Here is a 22,865-nt window from a genome sequence, read left to right on the forward strand (position 1 = left end):
CTAAAATCTAATCTAATAAGTATCTATTAATCACTTATTATGTAATGTATAATTGAAAATCTGTTACCCTTAAAAAAAAAAAGAACTACATTTCTCAGGAGCCCACTGACTTCCTATTGTTACATACTTCCTATAGATGGGATATTAGGCAAGGACATGAAGGGTTTTGGCTCTTTACTTCTGGTTCCAAGCTTGGTGGTGGTAAGGCGGATGTTTGCAGACAAAGAAAAAATACAGCTCTTGCCCTCAGAGCTCACATGCTACTGGGGAAAAACAATAAAGAGAAAAAATATATAGAGAAATTATATATATATATATATATATATACGTATATATATATATATATATATATATATATATATATATATATTCACACATCTATCTATCAAGAAAGTTTAAAGCAAGTTCTCCAACTATGGGGAACAGAAAAAGCTTTCCACAGGACATACATTGAGGCTTGAAGAACACCAGGTAGAGGAGGGAATGTGTTTTAAGCATTGGTGAAAGCCTGGGACAAAGTAAGCTAGGGGTGTATAGGTCAGTTTGGAAGGTAGAGCTTATGAGAGTAATGTAAAAAAAGCCTAGAAGGAGAGGTGGAAGCCATATTCTTAAGAACTAAAAGATAAGCTAGCAATTCAGGCCCTTCTATATTCATTAATTCAATGGGCTCTTCTACTGTACTGAGTTTCCAATGATTTGTAAGGCTTATGGTATAGTTAAAGGCTATCCCCATTCATTACTGTTTTATATTTTCTCTCCAGTATGAATTCTTTCATGCTTCCTTAGAGATGAGCTGGTTCGAAAGGTTTTCCCACATTCATTACATTCAAAGGGTTTCTCTCCAGTATGAATTCTCTTATGCACACTAAGGTTTCCCTTTTGTATGAAGGCTTTTCCACACTCAAGACATTTAAAGGGTTTTTCTCCAGTATGAAGTCTTTGATGCTTCCGAAGGGATGAGCTTTGGTTGAAGGCTTTCCCACATTCACTACATTCAAACGGTTTCTCTCCAGTGTGGATTCTCTTATGTTCAGTAAGTCTTCCTCTTTCAATGAAGGCTTTCCCACATTCATTGCACACAAAGGGTTTCTCTCCAGTATGAGTTCTGTGATGTTTCCTAAGTGATGAGCTTTTGCAGAAGGTCTTCCCACATTCATTACACTCAAAAGGTTTCTCTCCAGTATGTATTCTTTTATGCACACTAAGGTTTCCTTTTTCTATGAAGGCTTTTCCACACTCAAGACACGTAAAGGGTTTCTCTCCAGTATGAATTCTCTGATGCCCCCTAAGTGATGAGCTTTTGCTGAAGGCTTTCCCACATTCATTACAAATAAAAGGTTTCTCTCCAGTGTGAATTCTCTTATGTTCTGTTAGCCTTCCTCTTTCAACAAAGGCTTTCCCACACTCATTACAAACAAAGGGTTTCTCTCCAGTATGAATTTTCTCATGTCCTTTAAGTGATGAGCTATTGCTAAAGAATTTTCCACATTCATTACATTTGAATTGTTTTTCTTCAATATAAAATTTCCATTGCTCTGTAAGGGATGCACTGAAGGCCTTTCCACAACCATTACATTTAAAGAGTTTTTCTCCTGCATGAATTGCCTGATATTCAGTAAGTTTTCCTTTCTCTATGAAGGTTTTCCCACACTCATTGCATGCAAAGGATTTCCCCCTAGCATGAATTTTCTGATGTCTGTTCAGGGATGAGTTCTGCCTGAAAGTTTTTCCACATTCATCACATGCAAAGGGTTTCTCTCCTGTATGAATTCTCTGATGTCTCTTCAGTGATGAGCCTTTGCTGAAGCATTTCCCACATGTGTTGCATTCAAAGGATGCCTCTCCTTTGTGAATTCTCTTAAGAACAATAGATTCTCCCCTCTGTATGCACTCTTTTCTTAATTCCTTGTGTATAAAAGGTTTTGCCACACTATAAGTTTTCTGATGTCCTCTGATGGATAGCTTTTTGTTCAAGATTTTTCCACATTCAGTCCATTCGAAAGGTTTTTCTCCAGTAAATTTTTTATGATACTGAATAAGGTCAGAATGGAAGACAAAGGACTTCCTGGATTTGCTGAACTTCCAATGTTTCATACCTGAAGAGTTTTTATGAAATTTAAGAAACCTTGAATACTGCTTGGAGCTCTTTACATGGGCAACAGATTTAAAGAGATCGTTTTCTGTAGCAGTTCTCTGTGATAAAACAAGAACTGACCCCAGGCTGAAATTTTGCCCAGGGACTGTCAATGGCCTGGATTTTCTCTCCTGCTTGTATTTTTGCTTCTGGAAACTGCCATCACATTCCCAGCCTTTTCCCAAATTGCAATTCCAAAGGTTAGCTTTTGTGAATCTTTCCTTGGATACCTCTTCCAAAGAACTACCCTCCTTTGGAAGGGCCTCCCTGGATTCATCCCTAATCTTCTGATTAACAGAATCTGAAAGACAAAACAAAACAAAAAAAAAGTCTCAATATCAACTGTGTCTTGTTGGGAAGAAAGAAAACCTGCTTTTTGTAATTTTTGGATTGGTTCTTCCATGAAGAACTATGATGATTAAGAAATATAGAAAACTGTTAAGGGTATGGGAACCACATCATGTTAAGACACAAGAAATCTCCTCCTCACAGGGAGTGATGGACTGAAGATGCAGAATAACTCATACATTTTCTGACTTGGTCAATGAAGGAGTTTATTTTCTTGACTATACATATTTCTCTTAAGAGTTTTGGTTTTCTTTTTCCAATTTGGGCATAGGAGAAGGAGGCAGGTTGGAGGAAGGGGTTTATGATAGGGTTGCTGAAAGTAGAAAGAAAAAAGAAAGAAAACAGGGTCACTGAAGCATTTGTTAAACACATTAGAAAAGAACAGAAAGGTGAGAAGAAAATATGTGAGACAGCTTTGAAAATTATAAGTTAAAGGTGTTATATACATTTTACATAAAAATAAAAGCAGTTTCATACACAATCCTTTTCATTTGTTCTACCTTGTTTATGGGAAATACTCATTTTATTTGGTTTGTCAAGTTCAGAATAAAATAAAATAACCTAGGAACTTTAAGGTTGAAGAAGAGGGGTCTTGGGTGGAAGCATAGCAGCCATCCTCAACAATTTAAAATTGTATCTTGAGGATCAAACATTCATTGCTACTCTAGGGGATAACACTGGAAACAACCTATTAGAAATTAAAGGCATGGGGACTTCTAGGTGGCTCAGTACATAAAATGGCCAGATATGGAGCCAGGAGATCCTGGGTTCAAATCTGACCTCAGATACTTCCTAACGGTGTGATCTTGGGCACCTTAACCCCAGATGCCTAGCCCTTACCATTCTTCTGCCCTGAAGCTAATACTATCGATTCTAAGAATGATGGTAAAGGTTTAAAAAAAAGAAAAGAAATGACTCACAATAATTTTAAGTGGATGGAGAGCCAGGCCTAGAGCCAGGAGGTCCTGGGTTTAAATCTGGCCTCAGATACTTCCTAGCTATGTGACCCTGGGCAAGTCCCTTAACCCCCATTGCCTAGTCCTTACCACTCTTGTGCCTAAGATCCAACATGTAGTATTGCTTCTAAGACAGAAGAGTTTAAAAAGAAGAAGTTATAGCTAAGGGTATATTTAACTCATATTCAAAGAACATGCTAATAGTTGGTTTTCCCAAAAATGAATCATCCTTTATATAAAAGTGTGACCTTCTCATCTCTGGAAGTATATGAGCAGAGGATGAGTAACTACATGATAGGGATACTGTAGACCTGATCTCTGTAGGAGTTGGAAGCTTGGCCTACCCAAAGTTGGACTCTAAATCATTCTGACATTTTTGTTTCTGTCATCATTAATTCTTCTTATTCATTGGAAAGTCATTTGTGACAATTAAAAGACCCAAACCAATCTTTTAAGTGGTGTATATGGGGAAGGAGAAGGCACAGCTTCAAAGAAAAGAATATGGCATCTATGTAGAGAGGAACAGAGTTCATCATCTCGGAATGTATCCCTAACAGCCTTGAAAATAAAGCTAACTATTTAAACTAGATACATGGGGTAATAATAAGGAATTCCTGTATCCTTTAAAGGAAGGTTTTAATTTTAATCCTTATGTTCTGTCTTAGAACTAATACTAAGTGTTGGTTCTAGGGCAAAAGAGTGGTAAGGGCTAGGCAATTGGAGTTAAGTGACTCATCCAGGGTAACACAGCTAGGAAGTGTCTGAGGTCACATTTGAACCCAGGACCTCCCATCTCTAGGCCTGGCTCTGGCTCTCAAACCACTGAAGTCACAAGGCTGCCCCCATACTCCAATTGCTAGGAGCAACTTCCTTCAGAAGCATTACAGACTCCTACTTATGCCAGGGCCCAAAGACTTTAGTGATATGTGCATCCCTTCCCTCCCCTTTGCAGGCCCATTTTTAGGGTGTCATTCTCAGTCCAGGTCAGGGGAACCTCCTTGTTGTTCCCTTTTCTCTCACTTCTGTTTACCTGGATGTCTTCAGCTTTGTCATGTGGCTTTCCCTTCAAGATGCCAAACAAAAGGCTTGATTATTTCTAGCATTTGCTGTCTCAGCTACTTCAGCAAAATCCACTTACTCCTCAAATAGGTGCTGACACCCCAAGTTCTATTGCTTTCAGCTTTTGTCGCCTCATCTAATTCTTCTGCAAAATTCAGTAATTCCTAGCAGCAGATGCCGACACTAACTAATGGGATTCAGGGAATGAGAGGTTTTCACTTTGGAAAAATCCTCAATCAGATGCCAGAAATGAGAAGGCTGCCAAAGAGGAGATTTTTTGGGGAAAGATAATACATTTCTCTTGAATAATACTATATTTAGGGTAAATCTAGATCCTTCAAATAGAAATGTTTTGAAGGCAGACCTAAATGTGCACTGGAGTACCTGGGAGTGGTCAAAGCTAGAGATAGAAATCTGGAAATCAGAGAGGAGAGGAAGAGGAAGAGGAAGAGGAAGAGGAAGAGGGAGAGGAAGAGGAAGAGGGAGAAGGAGAGGAAGAGGGAGGGAGGTTGGTTCCAAGTAAAGTGATATATTCAAGTGAAAGAAAAAGGCATATTAGAAAGTTCACAGTAGACCAGAGGCTCTTAACTTTTTTTTTATTAGGGACTCTTTAAGCTATCTGGTGAAGTTGATGTACATCTTCCTGAGATCATTATTTTTAAATACAAGAGGTAAAATACCAAGATAACAAAGGAAACAAATGAAACTGAAATATAATTACTGAAATACTTTTTAAAACAAAAAACAAGTACACAGATCCTAGCTCTGTGCTATACTATTGAAAAGCTTGTCTAAGATTTTGGGCCAGGATGGCTGGGGGTCTCTTCAAGGCTGCCCTATAACTGAAGAGCTGGGTTGCTGCTTAAACGGAATCTTGTCTGCCTGATTTCCACTCATTTACTCACCTGGGTAAGTGCCTCCTGGGAGTTCTCCCCCTGGCATCAATGGTACTTCACCATTCTCCAAGTGGGAGATCACATCTGATTGGAAAACCAGAAGACCTGTTCCCAGAGAAAGAAAATAGAAAGTTCTGAGAAAAAGAAATAGGCCAGCAGGCAACTTTCAGTGAATAATAACCACAACTTCTCCTCCCATTTGTACAGTGCTTTAAGGTTTGCAAAGGACCCTACAAATATATATGTAAAACGTTTACCTCCCATCTTAGAATTGGTACTAGGTATTGTTTTCAAGGCAGAAGAGCAGTAAAGGCTAAGCAATTGGGGTTAAATGACTGGCCCAGGGTCACACAGTTAGGAAGAGTCTGAGGCCAGATTTGAATCCAGGACCTCCTGTCTCTAGACCTGGGTCCTTTCTTAATCTTTGTCCCCTTATAGGCAGTAGAGGGCCAAGAAGGCAGGGTAGCACAGAGAAGCTGGAGATTCCGTTTTAGAAGAGAAGGATTTGTCACTTGGAAATTGTGTGAAGTAAATATTTAGGGGACCTCCATTCCAGCTTTGATCCCAGGTACCCCAGGGCTGGGACACAGGAGTCAGAGAGATGCTGCCATGCTAGCATGGATACCCAGAGCATCAGTATGGCAGACAGAGCCAGTGCAACGTGGAGCATGTTTGTTTTTTTGTTTTTATTTTACTTAGTCAATTTAGAACATTATTCCTTGGTTACAAGAGTCATGTTCTTTCCCTCCCCTCCCATAGCCAATTCACAATTCCTCTGGGTTTTACATGTGTCCTTGATCAAAATCTATTTCCATGCTGTTGATGTTTGCACTAGGATGTTCCTTCAGGGTCTATATTCCCAATCATATCCGCCTTGACCCATGTAATCAAGCAGTTGTTTTTCTTCTGTGTTTCTACTCCCACAGTGTTTCCTAGCATGTTCGATTTAAAACGGGAGCTCAGGCTTTTGGGGGCCTTTTTTAAACGTCTGCTTTGAATAAACGATCTCTGGGGAATCCTTTCCCTCCCCCCTCCCCATAAATGCTTATGAATCTGGTAATCAGTCTCCAGATCAATTTTTACTTATAACAAAATGAATAGCGAGCATCAATACTCTCCCTCTTGCTCTAGATTAGGGGGTTCTTTACCTTTTTGGGGTGTCTTGGACCCCTTTGTCTGATGAAGCCTATGGATTCCCTAATCAGAATCATGTTTTTAAATGCAATAAAATAAAATGCACAGAAAACCAATTGCATGGAAATGCCATTTTTCTAACAAGTTCACGGTCAAGAATCTCTGCTGTAGATGATTTGGAAGCCTCCCTTCTTTGCTGCCTGGACTCTTAAAAATCCAGGCAAGCGCGCCAGGCCCTGGTTAATTTTCCCTTAAAGGGACTGAAAGCATCTTTCAGGTCTGGTTGGCTCAGAGAACTAAAGGGTCAGGCTGGTGTGCTGCTGCCTGGATACAAAGCAGCCCCAGGAAGCTCTGGGGGGATCAGGTGTCTGCTTAGTGGATCTCAATGGGCGCCTCAGGCAAGGGAGATTTTCTCAGCTCCATCGACCTGAGGGTTCTCTGTGAATCTTCTGAATATCCTCCTCCCAGGACAGCTCAGTGAGTGTCCTTTTGTTCCCTGAAGATGGACCTACACTAAGAGGAGACTAGCCCGAGTCAGGCCCAGCCCAGAACACGAGGCAACGGCGGCCTCTTCCAAGCACAAACGTGACTTCCCCAGTGGAGGTCTGGTGACTCCCCGAGGAAGGCCGTCCTTACCCAAATCCACGAGGTTCTGATAGTTCTCCAGCATCACGTCCCGGTACAGGTTCCTCTGAGCCGAGTCCAGGCGCGTCCACTCCTCCCTCGTGAAGTCCACAGACACGTCTTGGAGAGTCACCGGTTCCTGAAACGGTAAATCCATTCCTCCACACCAGGGGAAGATTCCCGCGTGGGCCGTGGAAGGGAGAGGGAGGCGACAGGCTGGGCAGGGGTCTCGAGGCACGGAGGCTTTTGAAGAGGCTCCGCCATGTGTTTCCTGGGCACTCGCTTGTGGAGGGTCTGACGTGCCTGCTTAAGGTCACCCTACAACCACCATCCAAAGGGAGCCCCCCGGGAATCGCGACCTTCTGGTGAATCTCACCAACCACACGATGATGGAATCCGCACACAACGCTCATGCCAATGACCTCACCAGCTATCATTCCCCCAAAGGCACAGGACAGCAATCCTCCTCCATGAATGGCCGCCAGATGGGGGAGAGAATCACTCGGGGAACAAACGGCAAATTAAGGCGAGTGTCCCCTCCAGCTCCTGCCACTCAGGTGACCCCAATTTCTGGGCCAAACCACCCCGTTATCCCGAGTTCAAAGCACGCCCTGCCTCCTTGGCACAGTGCGATGGGCTACGTTTGGGGAGCCACAAAAGCAAGCTCTTGTGAAGACCATCACTATGACGGGGTATCGTACACTGGTGCGGTATGTGTGCATGCACACGAGGAAGGGCCCAAGGACAAAACAAAAACTGTGCAAGTTCCAGGGGAAAAGCATTCCTGAATGAGTTTTGAAGGAATGCGATTTCAGGGAAGAGTTCTTAGAGAAAGCCCTTGTGACGGGCCTTAAAGAATGGGGCGGGATGTTAGTGGGCACGCATGGAAGTGGGGAAAAGTAGACTTTGGTGTTTTATATTCTTAACAGCCATTTCTACGGTTCAACAAACTGGAAACAATATGGATGAGTCACCTGGGGACTGGCTGAGTGAAGTGGCATATGAATGCCCTGGGAAAGTTCAGTAAGAAAGGAGGAGCAGGAGGGATGCTGAGGAGCGGCTCCACGTGCAAGCAATGCCCTAGGCCTTTTCTGACCGTTAGAGCTAAACGCTTTGGAAAGGCCATCGAACTAGATGCCTTCACTTCCTTCCTCTCCCTTTCTTCTCTTGTGCGCACCATCTGGCTTCCAAACAAAACTGTTCTCTCTAATGCTCTCTTACCGGCCAGCCCTCTTTCTCCTTGACTTCTCTGTTACTTCTCCTACCTCAGTGGAGAAGAAGGGGTCCGTCTGCCCCCTGTCCTCCATGGCCATCTCCAGGTCAATGATTCACCACTTCTTTCCATTGGAAAAGTGTTCCAGTCACTAGGTGCCACTGCTAGCCCAAGTACCGCCGACCTCTACTACTCCACCATCCACTGCTATCATCGACCACCTCCCCTCCCCTTAGGACGTGCACCTCTGGCTCCCATTTCCATCGTCTCTCTTGATGTCCACATCTCCACTGCAGACAGGACTTGAACATTCATCGGCATGTTCTCTGACCGTCACCTTCACACCACAGGCAGTCGTCCATCGCATGGCCATGGCCGGGGCCAGTCACCGCACGACACTGCTCTGTCTCCCAATATGTCACACTGAGAGCCGGGGGTCCTTCCCTGGAGTCCTCTCTCCTGCTCCTCCTCATCTTCTGATGATGCTCTGTGCATCACCGGGGACCTCTGATGACTCAACCCAAGACATAGCCCCAAAGGAAATCCAGAGCTTTAAACAAAAACATACCCTATATGGTTAAGAGCATGAAAAATAGGAATCTGATTGTGGGCAAAATCCATCATATTGAAAAACAAAACAAAACACGGCATCTTCTTTTTAAACAGCATGATTAATTTAAAAAGACTGGGGGCAGGTAGGTGGCTCAAAGGACTGAGAGCCAAGCCTTGTAATGGGAGGTCTGGGTTCAAATCTGGCCTCAGACACTTCCTGGCTGTGTGACCCTGGGCAAGATATTTAACCCCTATAGCTTAGCCCTTACCACTTTTCTGCCTTGGAACCAATACGCACTACTGCTTCTAAGATGGAATGTAAGAGTTTTTTAAAAAATACAAATAAATAAAATTGTTTGTTATAAGAGATGGCTCTCTGGAAGGGATAAGCGTGTGATATGGTGGAAATCTAGATAATGTAAAAAGAAAATAGATCAATAAAATGTATTTTAAAAATTTTGCTGAATTTAAGTGGAGTCATTGCTGTCATTTTAAAAATAAGACTTTATGGAATGGATTTCACAGTAGATCTCAATAATAATATTGTCAGGAAAAACTCAATAATAAAATTAAATTAATATAGATATTTAAGATGAATTATTAAGATAAAGCCAATTAAAGGAAAGTGGTCATGGCAAGGGTGGTGGTGATACTGGGCAAAGTTAAATTAAAAGAGATCTGGATTAAATGCTTTTGGTTAATCAACCTGATTTCCAGGGCCTAGAAATGACTTCCTTGCACCCATAGAAGAAATTTTCATGACCACAAAAAGCAGAATTGGCAGCACATTATAAGGGGTGCTATAGAGGAAAGAATACTACATTTAGAAGTAGAAGTTCTGGATTTGAATTTGCTACTTAGGACCTGTGTGAACCCAGAGATCTCTAGACAGTGAGGAGAGTAGTTAAGAGACTGGCTTCAGTTTCATCTGAAAATAATAGTTAGAATAAATGATTTTTTCCCTCTGAATTTTACTTTAATTTCCATTAACAAGAATTCAAATGGCCCTAGATACTTCCTAGTTGTGTGACTCTGGGCAAGTCACTTAATCATGATAATCTAGAAGGTAAGAGTTTAAAAAACAAAACAAAACCAAGAAGTCAAATTTAGTAACAAGAAAGAAAATTAAAAGAAAAACCTAAAAACCCCATTTATGTGGCACAGACTATTTCCACTCTAGCCAGGTCAGTTACCATATAAGTTCCATAGGTGACATGTCTGTCAGATACTCAACAAGCATTTATTAAAGACCTACTCTGTGCTGGGCACTGTGCTAAACATTGGGGCTACAAGAAAGGGCAAAGACCAATTCCTGACCTGCATAAATTCTAAGAGGGGAGCCAGCCTCTACATAAGTAGGTATAGAGATGATTTATTCCACAGTGGATGAAGGTAATCTGAAAGGAAAGGCCCAGAAGTTGAACAGGAGGACAGGTAACGGAAGGATGAGCCCAGCAACCTGGTATGGTCCTGTAAGCATGCTTTCAGGACAGGCAGAATGAAATGAGAAGGACAAGGACTACTGGGGCCTCTATAAATGGGGAATTCTTTCAACACATTTAGAGAACAGGAAAGATCCGAGAGGGCTAATGCCACTGTCTGGTGTGGATGGGAAAAATATCGATATGAAGAGAAGACAGAATTATGGTACTTTTATTCTCCTCTTTTGGGGGATGAGGAATGACTTGGGATGTTCTTTGAACTAGAAAGAACAGAACAAAAATTAGCTAACACAGAGGTGGGGCCCCAAGGAAACGTGAAAGCAAGAGCCTACTTGACTGTCCTTGCAGATTTTAGGTTACTGTGAACTGCCTTATAGCACTCTGTAGGAACTGGCCACTGGGCATGCTGAGCCACTGTCCTCGATCATTGAAAGGGTCTCGGGAAGACTGACAGAGTGAAGTGAGCTGAACCAGGAGAACAATGTAAACTGAAGGAATTGAGGGGATTAGGGCAGCGAGTGGTTAATTATGGGAACCAAGTGAACCACACTGATTCTATTTTGTGACTTAATTCTGGAGCTAGCTCAGACCTCTTTCTATTCAGTTGTGGGCCTGGCCCAGGACAAAAACTATCTTGTGAGAAAAGTTTGTAAAATTGGGAGAAAACTATATTTCCTCATTTGAACCTAACTCTGCATGGCTGACTCACAAGTAGTTGCTTTTTAGACATCCTCAACCAAGGACCAAGGTTATGTTGACCAGAAGCACAGTCAGATCCTAAGGCTAATGAAAGGAATTTTCTCATAATTGTACATCTTATTTCCCTGCCTAAAACCTTTATCTTTCAGCTTAGAAGCAAAAGTCCTCAAAAGATAACCAACCCCCAGGAACGTAATTGCCAAATTCAAGAGCTTCCAAACTAAGGAGAAAATATTGCAAGAATCCAGAAAGAGACAATTATGATATTAAGAGCACCAATCAGGATTACACAGGATCTGGCAGCCACCCCACTAAAGTACCGCAAGGCTTGGAATATGATATTCAGAAGGGCAAGAGAATTGGGTCTACAAACAAGGATCACCTACCCATCAAAACTGACTATATACTTCCAGGAGAAAGTATGGGCACTTAACAAAATAGAGGATATCCAAGTATTCCTAAAGAAAAGACCAGAACTAAATGGAAAATTTGATGTCCAAATCCAAAATCTAAGAGAAACATGAAAAGGTAAACAAGGGGGGGAGGAAGATTCCCTTTTAAGGGCTTTATTAAGATGAAATTGTTTATATTCCTATATGGGAAAAGGATATTTGTAACTTTCAAAAACTGTTTTCACTATCACAGTAGACTAGAGAATTATTCAAAGGCAGAGGGTCAGGTACTACTAAGTGATTTAAGATGATATGTTAAAAAAAGGGGGGGGATGAGAATAGAAGATGACACAAGAGAAACTTGAAGGAAAAAGAAAAAAAGTATAATTTATACCACATAATGAGGCATATGGAAGGAGGATGGGAAGAATACTATTATAAGAAGGAGAAGAAAAAAGTGGCAATAGGTAATACTTAAACCTTACTCTCAGTGGAATCAATTCTGAGAGGGAAGAACAGCTAGATCCACTAGGGTATAGAATTCTATCTTACCCTACTAGGAAGTTGAGAGGGCAAAACCAAGGTGGGGAAGGGGCAGGAAATATCAAAAGTGGGGGGGGGGAAGGGAGCAGGGAGGGAATTTAATTGACCATAAAGAAAAATAAGAGGGGAATTAAGAAGGAAATTAAAATAAGGGTGGGGAATAGGGGGACTGATTAAAAGCATAAAACTGGTGAAGAAGGAAATAGTGAAAGAAGAAAGGGCAAGACTAGGGGAGGAAATCAAAATGATGGAGAATATACAGGTTATAATCATAATATGTGAATGGGATGAACTTACCCATAAAATTAAAGTGGATAGCAGAGTGGATTAGAAAATAAAATCCTACTATATGTTGTCTACAAGAAACACACATGAGGAAGGTAGACATATATAAGGTAAAGATAAGAGGCTGGAGAAAAATTTATTGGGCATCAACTGAGAAAAAGAAGGTAGGAGTTGCAATCATGATATCTGACAAAGCCAAAGTTAAAACAGATCTGATTAAAAAGAGATAAGGAAGGTAATTACATTCTGATAAAAGGCAGTATAGACAATGAAGAAATAGCAGTATTCAACAAGTATGTACCAAATGGTATAGAATCAGATTTTTAAAGGAGAAACAATTGGAGCTTAAGGAGGAAAGACAGTAAAACTATACTAGTGGAGGACCCGAACCTCCTCTATCAGATCTAGATAAATCAAACAAAAAAATAAATAATAGGTAAGAGATGTGAATAAAATCCTAGAAAAATTAGTTAATAGATATATGGAGAAAAATAAATAGGGACACAAAGGAATACACCTTCTCAGCAGTACACGGTACATTCACAAAGACTGATCATGTACTAGGACATAAAAACATTGCAAACAAATGCAAAAAAAGCAGAAATAAGAAATGCAACTTTTCCAGATCATAATGCAATAAAAATAATTATTATTAAGGGTACATGGAGAGGTAAATAAAAAATTAATTGGAAATTAAATAATATGATTCTCTAAAACTGGTTGGTTGAAGAACAAATCATAGAAACAATTACTAATTTCTTTGAAGAGAATGACAATGAGGAGACATCATATTAAAATCTATGGGATGCAGCCAAAGCAGTACACAGGGGAAAATTTGTATCCCAGAGTGTATATATCAACAAATCAGAGAAGGAAGAGGTCAATGAATCGGGCATGCAAATTAAAAAAAACTAGAAAGAGAACAAATTAAAAATCCCCAGATAAAAACTTAATTGGAAATCCTAAAAATCAAAGGAGAAATTAATAAAATTGAAAGTAAGAGAACTATTGAATTAATAAATAAGACTAGAAGCTGGTACTTTGAAAAAACAAATGAAATAGATAAAGTAGTGGTTAATCTAATAAAAAAAGGAAATAAAATCAAATTTACAGTATCAAAGATAAAAAGGGTGACCTCACCTCCAATAAAAAGGAAATTAAGGTAATTATTAAGAACTATTTTGCCCAATTATATGGCAATAAATCTAGGTGAAATGGATGAATATTTGCAAAAATATAAACTGCCTAGATAAAACTGCCTAGAAGAGGAAATAGAATACTTAAATAATCCCATAACAAGCTATCAAAGAACTCCCTAAGAAAAAATCCCCAGGGCCAGATTCACAAGTGAATTCTATCAAACATTTAAAGAACAACCAATCCCAATACAATACAAACTATTTGACAAAATAAGCAAAGGAGTTCTACCAAATTTCTTTTATGACACAAATATGGTACTGATTTCAAAGCCAGGCAGACCAAAAACAGAGAAAGAAAACTACAGACCAATCTCCTTAGTGAACATAGATGCAAAAATCTTAAATAGAATACTCGCAAAAAGACTCCAGCAAGTGATCACGAGGATACTCATTATGATCAGGTGGGATTTATACCAGGAATGCAAGGATGGTTTAATATTAGGAAAACCATCTACATAATTGACCATATCAACAACCAAACCATGAGAAATCACATGATTATTTCAATAGATGCAGAAAAAACCTCTGACAAAATGCAACACTCATTTCTATTGAAAACACTAGAAAGTATAGGAACAGAAGGGCCTTTTCTAAAAATAATAAACAGTATATATTTAAAACCATCAGTAAGCATAATCTGCAATGGGGATAAGTTAGAAACCTTCCCAATAAGATCAGGAGTGAAGCAGGGGTGGTCATTATCATCTCTATTATTTAACATTGTACTAGAAACACTAGTAGTAGCAATTAGAGAAGAAAAAGAAATTGAAGGAATTAAAATAGGCAATGAGGAGACTAAACTATCACTCTTTGCAGATGATATGATGGTCTACTTAAAGAATCCTAGAGAATCAACTAAAAAGCTAGTAGAAATAATCAACAACTTTAGCAAAGTTGCAGGATACAAAATAAATCCACATAAATCATCAGCATTTCTATATATTTCCAACACAACTCAGCAGCAAGAGTTAGAAAGAGAAATTCCATTTAAAATCACCCTAGACAACATAAAATATTTAGGAATCTATTTGCCAAGACAAACACAGGAATCATATGAACACAACTACAAAACACTTTCCACACAATTAAAACTAGATCTAAACAATTGGAAAAAAATTAATTGCTCATGGGAAGGATGAGCTAACATAATAAAAATGACAATCCTACCCAAATTAACTTACTTATTCAGTTCCATACCTATCAAACTACCAAGAAACTTTTTACTGAATTAGAAAAAATTATAACAAAGTTCATTTGGAAGAACAAAAGATCAAGAATATCAAGGGAAATAATGAAAAAAATGTGAAGGAGGGGGAGCCTAGCAGTACCAGATCTTAAACTGTACTATACAGCAGTGGCCATCAAAACAATATGGTACTGCATAAGAGACAGAATGGAGTAAATTTGGGGTAAATCAGTAAGATAGTGTATGATAAACACTAAAGATTCTAGCTTTTGGGACAAAACTCCACTATTTGACAAAAACTGCTGGGAAAATTGGAAAACAGTATGGGAGAGATTAGGTTTGGATCAACATCTCACATACTACACCAAGATAAATTTAGAATGGGCAAATATAAAGAAGGAAACTATAGGTAAATTAGGTGGACAAAGAATAGTATACCTGTCAAATCTATGGGAAAGATTTTAAGACCAACATAAGAAAGAGAAAATTACAAAATATAAAATAAATAATTTGTATTATATTAAATTAAAAAAGGTTTTGTACAAACAAAACCAATGCAACCAAAATTAGAAGGGAAGCAACAAATTGGGGAAAAATCTTTATAACAAATACTTCTGACAAAGGCCTAATTACTCAAATTTATAAGGAACCAAATCAATTGCACAAAAAATTAAGCCTTTTCCCAATTGATAAATGAGCAAAAGACATGAATAGGCAATTTTCAGATAAAGAAATAAAAACTATCAAGAAACACATGAAAAAGTATTCTAAATCTCTTATAATTAGAGAAATGCAAATTAAAATAACTCTAAGGTACCACCTCACACCTAGCAGATTGGTTAATATGACATCAAAGGAAAGTAATAAACTTTGGAGAGTATGTGGCAAAATTGGGACATTAATGCATTGCTGGTGGAGTTGTGAATTGATCCAACCATTCTGGAAGGCAATTTGGAATTCTGTGCAAAGGGCTTTAAAAGACTGCCCTTTGATCTAGCCATACCACTGCTTAATTTGTTATAATTTTTTCTAATTCAGTAAAAAGATAATAAGGAAAAAGACTTATACAAAAATTTATAGCCAAACTGAATTAATTAATTAAATAAACTTAATTTTAAAAGATAAGAATATCTAATGTATCATTTTCTTTTAATTAACTGGTCTTCTTTGATGTATTTAATGTATAAAAGTCTGGCTCCAGTCCTGTGTTTGGGGTCCAGCCCTAAATTGAGGAAGGGGGTCTGGTCCCAACTGTTGGGTAATCGCTACACATTGCTTAAAAAAAATTGATATGCACTTTGTTTCCCCAGTCATTTCATCTTTCACTCACTCCAATAAAATGACCACAACACTACAAAAGAGTAAACACTTTGAAAGACTTTAGAAATGGCTAATGCTGACTCCAGAAGATTGCTGATAATAAAGTGCGCTTTGGACCTGGTGGTAGCAAGGCGGGGGACTACAGGTACAGAGTGAGGCATGTGTTTCTAGGAATAACTTGCAACAAAAACCTATTTTGTTTGACTAAACTTTTGCTATGGGGAAGAGTTTTTATGGGAAAGGGGACAGAAAAAAGAATAAGCATTTATATAGCACCTACTAGGTGCCAAGTACAAATATTATTTCAATCGATCCTCACAACCCTATGAGGTCAGTGCTGTAATGATGCCATTTTACAGTTGAGGAAAGGGAGACAAATATCAGTTAATCTGCCCAGGGTCACACAGCTATTACATATCTGAAGCTGAATCTGAACTCAGGGCTCCCTCAGTCTAGGCCTGGGGTTATTTATGCACTGTAGTGCAGGGCTGAGAGGAAGGTGGTGGTGCAAAAGAAGGGAAGAGAGGGGAGAAATCAGTCTCAAAGAAACATTTTTAAAACAAGGAGAACCCCTTGGTTAGAGGGGGACACAGAAAGCAGAGAAATGTTAGCCCTAACACACATCCATGAGAAGGCATAGTGTCATGTTGTGAGTCTTGAAATTTCTCAGACTTGTGAATGTTAAAAAATTCCCCATTGGGGAATTCTCCATTGGAACAATTCCCTACTGGGACCATTCCCCATTTGGAAAGTGAGAACTCTACTTAGATCAGAAATGGGAAGACCTCTACTCCACCCGTACTTAAGACTGCTTTAGGGGAGAAAACTCCTTGCTGAACAATGAAAAATACTTACACCCATACTTAAGCCATGCCTATTTTTAGAATTAATACAAAGGGGTGCTAAGTACCTATAAAGGTCAGGCAAACTTACATGGAGCAAAGAGGTGAGAAACTTACTCAGAGATTCTAGCCTACTCAGGTGTGGATTACTAAAAGGATTAGTCTACTCAGGTGTGAATTCAGAATGGGCTGTCCTTCGGAAAACATCTACTGTGATTGGTAGATGGAAGAACTTAGGGGAGGTGACATAGGAGAAAACCCCCTATATAAGAAAAGGACAGGCTATTGAAAAGGGGGAAGAGTCTCTAGAGATACAGTCTCTAAGGAGGTTGTTGAGAGAAGGACAATCTCTAAGGAGGTCTCTCAAGGGAGGCTGACTCTGGCTAGAACTCCCTCTGGGAAGACTCTGTCCCCCTGAATCCTCGCTTGAACAGATCTTATGGTAAGTGATTAAGGACTGACTGATCTTTTCTTTTAGGGCTTAGGCCTGGGTTGGCCAGGGCTGCCTGGGCCGGCCTATTCTTTTCTCATTTATTTCCTTTTTCTCTCTCTCTCTCTCTCTTTCTTTGATTCCTCATTGTATTATTAATTAAAATCTCTATAAAACCCAGTTGACTTGGGTATATTCATAATTGGGAATATTTCCCAGGCGACCACCTTAAATATTTGATTTAAAACAAGACACTGTGGTGAAAACATATTTCCTGTGGTCAAATTTACTCACCCACTCTTATATCTACTACAATTTAAGTCTTCTACTATTTTACTCACTACAGTTTACAACCTCAACCATTTTAACTCTTACAGTTTATGGCATCCACTCTTTTAAATGCCACAATGTACAATCCTCACTTTTTGGTCTTTTCTGAATATGAAAATGATCCAGTTTATGGATGATTTTCTAGTTCTTTAAAAAAAAAAAAGAGCACAGGAAAGAGCTACAGACACAGAGAAGAATAAATGTTCTCTTCGTTTTCCAAAAAAAGAGAGGGAAAAATGTGAACCCCAGGTTTGCCTCCACTTCCCCCCAAACACTAGACAGATGGCTGGGGCACTGACTGGTCACAGATCCAGCCTGGCATTGCTATCGCCGTCACCATCTTGGCAAACATTCAGCAGCACTTCAAGGCTGGCAAAGCACTTCAAAGGAAAAGATTTCATTCTATCCTCACGACCACCCTGGGACGCAGACCATCCCTGTGTGACTGATGAGGAGATGGCGGCAAGCAGAGGGGAAAGGGCTTGCCCAGGGTCACATACTTCATTGGTGTCTGCAGCTGGATTTGAACCTTTCTCTTTCTCTGGGGGATACTGGAAATACCCCACTATTCACGTGCCCAAGATTCAGTTCCTCACGTGCTAAATAAAGGGGTTAAACGACAGAAAAGGCTGGAGATTCCTGCCAGCTCTGTGGATCCAAAGTCTATCTGGATTCTAAATCATCCATCTGAAGAGAACAGTCTTTGGGGGGGTTAAGGAAGGGGAATACTGTGGGCCCTGAGTGGGACACGGCTGACCAGAAAAGAGCCAAGACAAAGGAAAATAGCATGTCCTCATTGGAGAAACAAGATGGCATTTCAGGAGAGAAATCCAGCTCACCTGAGCCCTGGACCGCAGCGAGGAGACAGCCATTCTTTCCTCTTCTCCTTGCTCCTTTCTTGAAGAGCAGAGTCTTGAGAAAGTGGAGCTGCAGAACAAGAAAAGGATCGTGAAGGACAATTGTGCCTCAAGGCCCTCCCTGTCCAGGGCAGAATTCCCCTGGGGAGAGGGAACAGAGACAGGGACCATCACATTAACTTGGGGTCTAAAAGAATGACTCCTGACAGGTTTCATAGGGCACAGCTCGGAACAGGGAACTGAGAAACACAGCCAGGCTCGTCACAGTCCTGCCTCCTACGTGCTGGGTGACACTGCACATAAGACGCAACCTTCCCGTGACGCAGTGGTATCTTCCGTTTAAAAGGAAAAACGTTTTCGTTCCTTTCCTTAATTCCCAGGATTTATAAGGAACCAACCTTCTAATTTCTTTGGAGAAAGTTATTTCTGGGGCTAATTCGCCACCTTTCCAAGGACAGAGATAACATGGACTCAATGACTCATTCGACAAATATTTATTAAATGTGACTATGTGCTAACTATTGGACTACTCTGTCCTCCTTGCATTCTTTAGTGACTTTCCATAGAAAATTCAACACAAAACAAAGTAATTTCCAGGTGGAGGGCACTGGCAACCTCGGCTGGAGGGGCTCAGGTGGAACTGGCACATTCCTAGGGTTGGCTGGTCCCCATTTCTAGTTTTCCTCAGCTTTAAAGCTATTCCAAGTCCTTTTCATTCTCGGAGCCTCCATTTCTTCATCTGCTCCCTAAGTCTCACAAATCTTTGTGGGGGTAAAATGAAATCATGGAACCGAAAGCATTTTGGCAAGTCAAACACCAAATGGCGGAGATCTCAGATAAATGGACTGGAGTTGGCCTGAAAGGCAGAGGGCCACGGGGCTCTCTTCTGTTCAAATCCAAAGGTTTGGATTTTGATTCCGTCTGTCGATCAGCTAGCCAGACCTTCTTTAGAGGACATGAAGCAGGGGGCGAATATGTGCTAGGAAAAGACGTAAGAGGAAGGGCGTCTGCTCATCTCTTCCTCTCACATGGTGCACCAGGTAGGTTTCTCTTACCCCGTCACAAACTATCTGTGGTCTTCCTTGTCTCCTTAAGCTTTGGGGCCAAGTCCTCCCTATTCACACAGCCACCCTCCTCATTATTTCTTTGATGGTCTAAATTGACTCAGGTCCTATCCTCTAGATTGGAGGGTCAGACATTGTTCTAGCCTCAACAGCTCCAGGATCGACGCCTTTTTCACCAATTTCTCCCTAACTTCCAAGGAAAGGTTTCAGGGTAGGAAGGTTGGAATCTTGGATCAGTTGCTTCTCAAGCCCAGAGAGCTGAAATCTGGGGGATCCAAGACAAGGCCCCTTTGATTGGAACCTTCAGGCTTCTGGGGCCTGAGGCAGCGCCTTTGTAGGCTCAACTACGGAGGAGGGCTGGGGCTGACCTCTCCACTTTAAGAGTTCAGAAGGAGGATCCTAGATGAGAAACTTCCTCTAGCACCGCTGCTGGGCACCTGTGGCTGCTCTGAGGGAATGGCCTCAAGTCCTGGGCCAGGACCCAGAGCCCACACGTGTCAGAGGTCAGCCAGGAATGCAGGTCTTTCTGGCTCTGTGGCAATTTCTCCTGAAGCCCCTCTGCGGGGAAAGGATTATACAGGCGGTTTGTCTCCAAAGCAAGACTCAAACTTGCCAGTTCTGAGACCTCCTCTAGAAAAGGAGGTTCAGGACTGTCCAGTGACTTGTCCTGACAACAGGATTGGGCCGGTTCTGTGCCTCTAGGTTCAGTCCTCAGAATAACTGCGGATAGAGCATCAGTCTTGTAGTCAAGAAGTACTGTGGACACTGACTAGCTATGTGATTCCCTGTACCAAGTCTATGCTTGCCTCAGTTTCCCCAACTGTAAAATGGGGAAAACCTGGTGGGGGCTGTTGTGAGGTTCAAATAAGATAATATGTATATAGCACTTTGTAGACTTTAAAGCAATATAAAAGTGGGTGTTATTATCAATATAGGCGATGCCACTGGGCACTGCACGAGCAGGGCTACATTTTCCAAGGAGACAAGATCACCCCTCTATCACTCTGCTCTAAATCAATGCTTGGGTTCACAAGGAACAATTCTGGACAGAGGCAAACACTAACAACTGGAGAGGTCAGGGAAGGCTTCCTGTAGGAAGTAGCAACTGAGCCTCACTTAAAGGAAGCTAGGGATTCTAAGAGTATAAGATGAAGGTGGCACGCAAGGAGCACTGCTGAGGCAACTGCATGGAGGCTGGAGCTGGAAATCACTGTTGGATGTGGCACAAGTCGTTCTAGAAAGGGAAAGAAGTGAAATGTGGATGGAAGGTCAGCTGGAGCCACAGCAGCTCCATAGGAAGGGAAGGGTGAGCTTTGAGAGAGGAAGAAGAGAAAGAGGGGAGAGATGGGAAGAGATCAAGAAAAGAGAGGAAGGGGGGAAAGGGAGGAAGGAAAGGAGGGAGGAACAGAAGGAAGGAGTAAGGGAGAACCTCACTGACCTGAGCCTGGATCCCCTCCCCCACTCTCACAGAGGCCCTTACCCCACCTGTGACACACTCACACGTGCAACCTCGGCGCGCGTGTCTATGGGTGTCTCGGACGCTCTGGCAGGAGCCCTGCACCCTGAGCCGCACGTACACGAAGACTCCCTCACTTACTCTTTGAAACGTCCCACGAACAAGAGTCCCGAACCCCCGACCCACAAAGAGCTTCACCAAGAGCCCACAGAACCCGGGAACTACGACTCCCAGAATCCCTCGAGATCCCAGGCGAACTACTCCAGCCTGGCCCTGGGGGACTTAGAGGCTGTGCGCAGAGACTTGCAGTGTTCCAAGGAACTCTGGGAAATGGAGTCGCGCGGCTACGCAGGCGCACTGCACAATCCACGGGCGTTCTGAGCCAGCTGCTAATTAGCAAGGTCGAAAGGGGTTCTTAGAACATATGCTGGGCGGTGGCTTGTGTTCCCTGAACAGCCCCCTCAGGACTCCGGGCCTCCCCGCTGTGTCCTTGTGACGTGGGGTTATTCTGGGATCCAGTGAGATGGTGTACCTAAAGGGCTTTCGGAACCTTCAAGAAACGGTATAAAGCAGTGGTCGGGACTGGTATTTCCCATCTCGGGGGGATCCTACCTTTTCTCCAATCAGGCAGCCCGCCCTTGTTTTTACGCACCTCCTAGGTGATGGCCCCGGGGCTAGACCTGGGGAAAATCTAAACAGTCCGGGTGCCATTGAAGTGGGGCACTTCCTAAAGTGAGTCGGGACGCACGGTCCCTCCTCATCTCCCAGCTTCCTTCAAGACTAAAAGTCACAGAAAGCCTTTTACTGATCCCTCTTTTAAAATATCTTTTATAACCACATATAATATTTTAAACATATAAATAGGTATTTATTGTATATATTTCATATAGAAATAGATTTTATTTTATAGCATATATTTTATGTATAAATGATTATATATATATATATGTATGTATGTATCCGATGACATGATTTGCAAGTCCCCTTTCTGGCTTGGCCCTCTCACCCCTCTACCTTTTGAGAAACCAAGAAACTAAGTGGTTACAAATCTGTGTAGTCAAGCAATACTTTAATTCTGGTGCTTTCTGTGGATTATTTCCAATTCATCTGGAATAAATCCCGTTGGTGAAACTATTTGCAGACTGTCTCCTGGATCAGACTGAGTTCCTTGAGAGCCCAGGCACAATTGCTGGCACAACTGTAGAAGCTTAATAAATATTTATTGATTTACTGATTGACAGAGAGGAACCCTATTTAATACACAAAGAAAAATTGTTAGGATCGTTGGTTAACAATGAGGAGAAAAATTTAGCTCCCCTGTTATATGGTTGCATGAGTTGACTTCTCTGTGGCTACTGCCAATGCTAGTCACAGATCAAAATGGGTTTTATTTCACCCCAACAGGTCACAATTACCAGCAGTTGGTGGGGAAAGTGTATTCACCAATCAACCAGTGGCATTTATTTATACATTACATGAAATAAATAAAGATGGTTTCTCATTAGGGTGCCTCAAAGGAAATAAGAGTATGCTTGTTAAGAAAATGTATAACTATATATATGTATATATAAAACAACAAATAACAAAAATGTATAACAATAACAACAGGAGAGAAATATAGAATGATTCCTAGCTTATAGGTAGTTTTATTAAATCAAAGGGAATTGTTAGGCTGACTAAGGAAGAAAGATAATCCAGAGACTGAAGTCCTCCTTTTAAGATTTCTTTTGGTACCAATTCCAGGAAAAATGAATAACCTGAAAGAAATCAACTATTGTAGATGGTCATGTAGGAGTCAACCACAGCAAAATGGCAAATACAGAACAAATGGGGGCAGTTATGTTCTTCCAGAAATTCACTTTCAACAATATCATATACAATCTATATTCTAGATAGAGGAATGG

General features: G+C 41.0%; 1 protein-coding gene across 3 annotated transcripts; it reads right to left on the minus strand.

Moving 5' to 3' along the window:
- Window positions 1-375: 375 nt before the first annotated feature.
- On the minus strand, window positions 376-21,241 carry LOC100017416 (gastrula zinc finger protein XlCGF26.1-like). Of its 3 annotated transcripts, none has more exons than XM_016422332.2 (5): window positions 21,103-21,241; window positions 18,424-18,511; window positions 7,164-7,290; window positions 5,403-5,498; window positions 376-2,435 (listed from the first exon to the last, which is right to left on the minus strand). In XM_016422332.2, the coding sequence occupies exons 2-5, from the start codon at window positions 18,454-18,456 to the stop codon at window positions 745-747; spliced, it is 1,947 nt and encodes a 648-aa protein (XP_016277818.2). In that variant the 5' UTR covers window positions 18,457-18,511; window positions 21,103-21,241; the 3' UTR covers window positions 376-744. The 3 variants fall into 3 exon arrangements, with proteins under 3 accessions (XP_016277818.2, XP_056652889.1, XP_056652890.1); XM_056796911.1 differs by having other exon boundaries at window positions 7,164-8,914; window positions 21,103-21,139; XM_056796912.1 differs by lacking the exon at window positions 7,164-7,290 and having other exon boundaries at window positions 21,103-21,157.
- Window positions 21,242-22,865: the final 1,624 nt, after the last annotated feature.

The sequence above is a fragment of the Monodelphis domestica genome, chromosome 4 (assembly GCF_027887165.1).
Source record: "Monodelphis domestica isolate mMonDom1 chromosome 4, mMonDom1.pri, whole genome shotgun sequence".
Classification (NCBI taxonomy): domain Eukaryota; kingdom Metazoa; phylum Chordata; class Mammalia; order Didelphimorphia; family Didelphidae; genus Monodelphis; species Monodelphis domestica.

Excerpts from the sequence above, each read along its gene's own strand:
- LOC100017416 (XM_016422332.2), bottom strand. The coding sequence starts at position 18,456 with ATGGCTGTCTCCTCGCTGCGGTCCAGGGCTCAG. Across the intron at positions 7,291-18,423 it reads CGCTGCGGTCCAGGGCTCAG|GAACCGGTGACTCTCCAAGA; the intron begins GTGAGCTGGATT and ends TTACCGTTTCAG. Across the intron at positions 5,499-7,163 it reads TCAGAACCTCGTGGATTTGG|GTCTTCTGGTTTTCCAATCA; the intron begins GTAAGGACGGCC and ends CTCTGGGAACAG.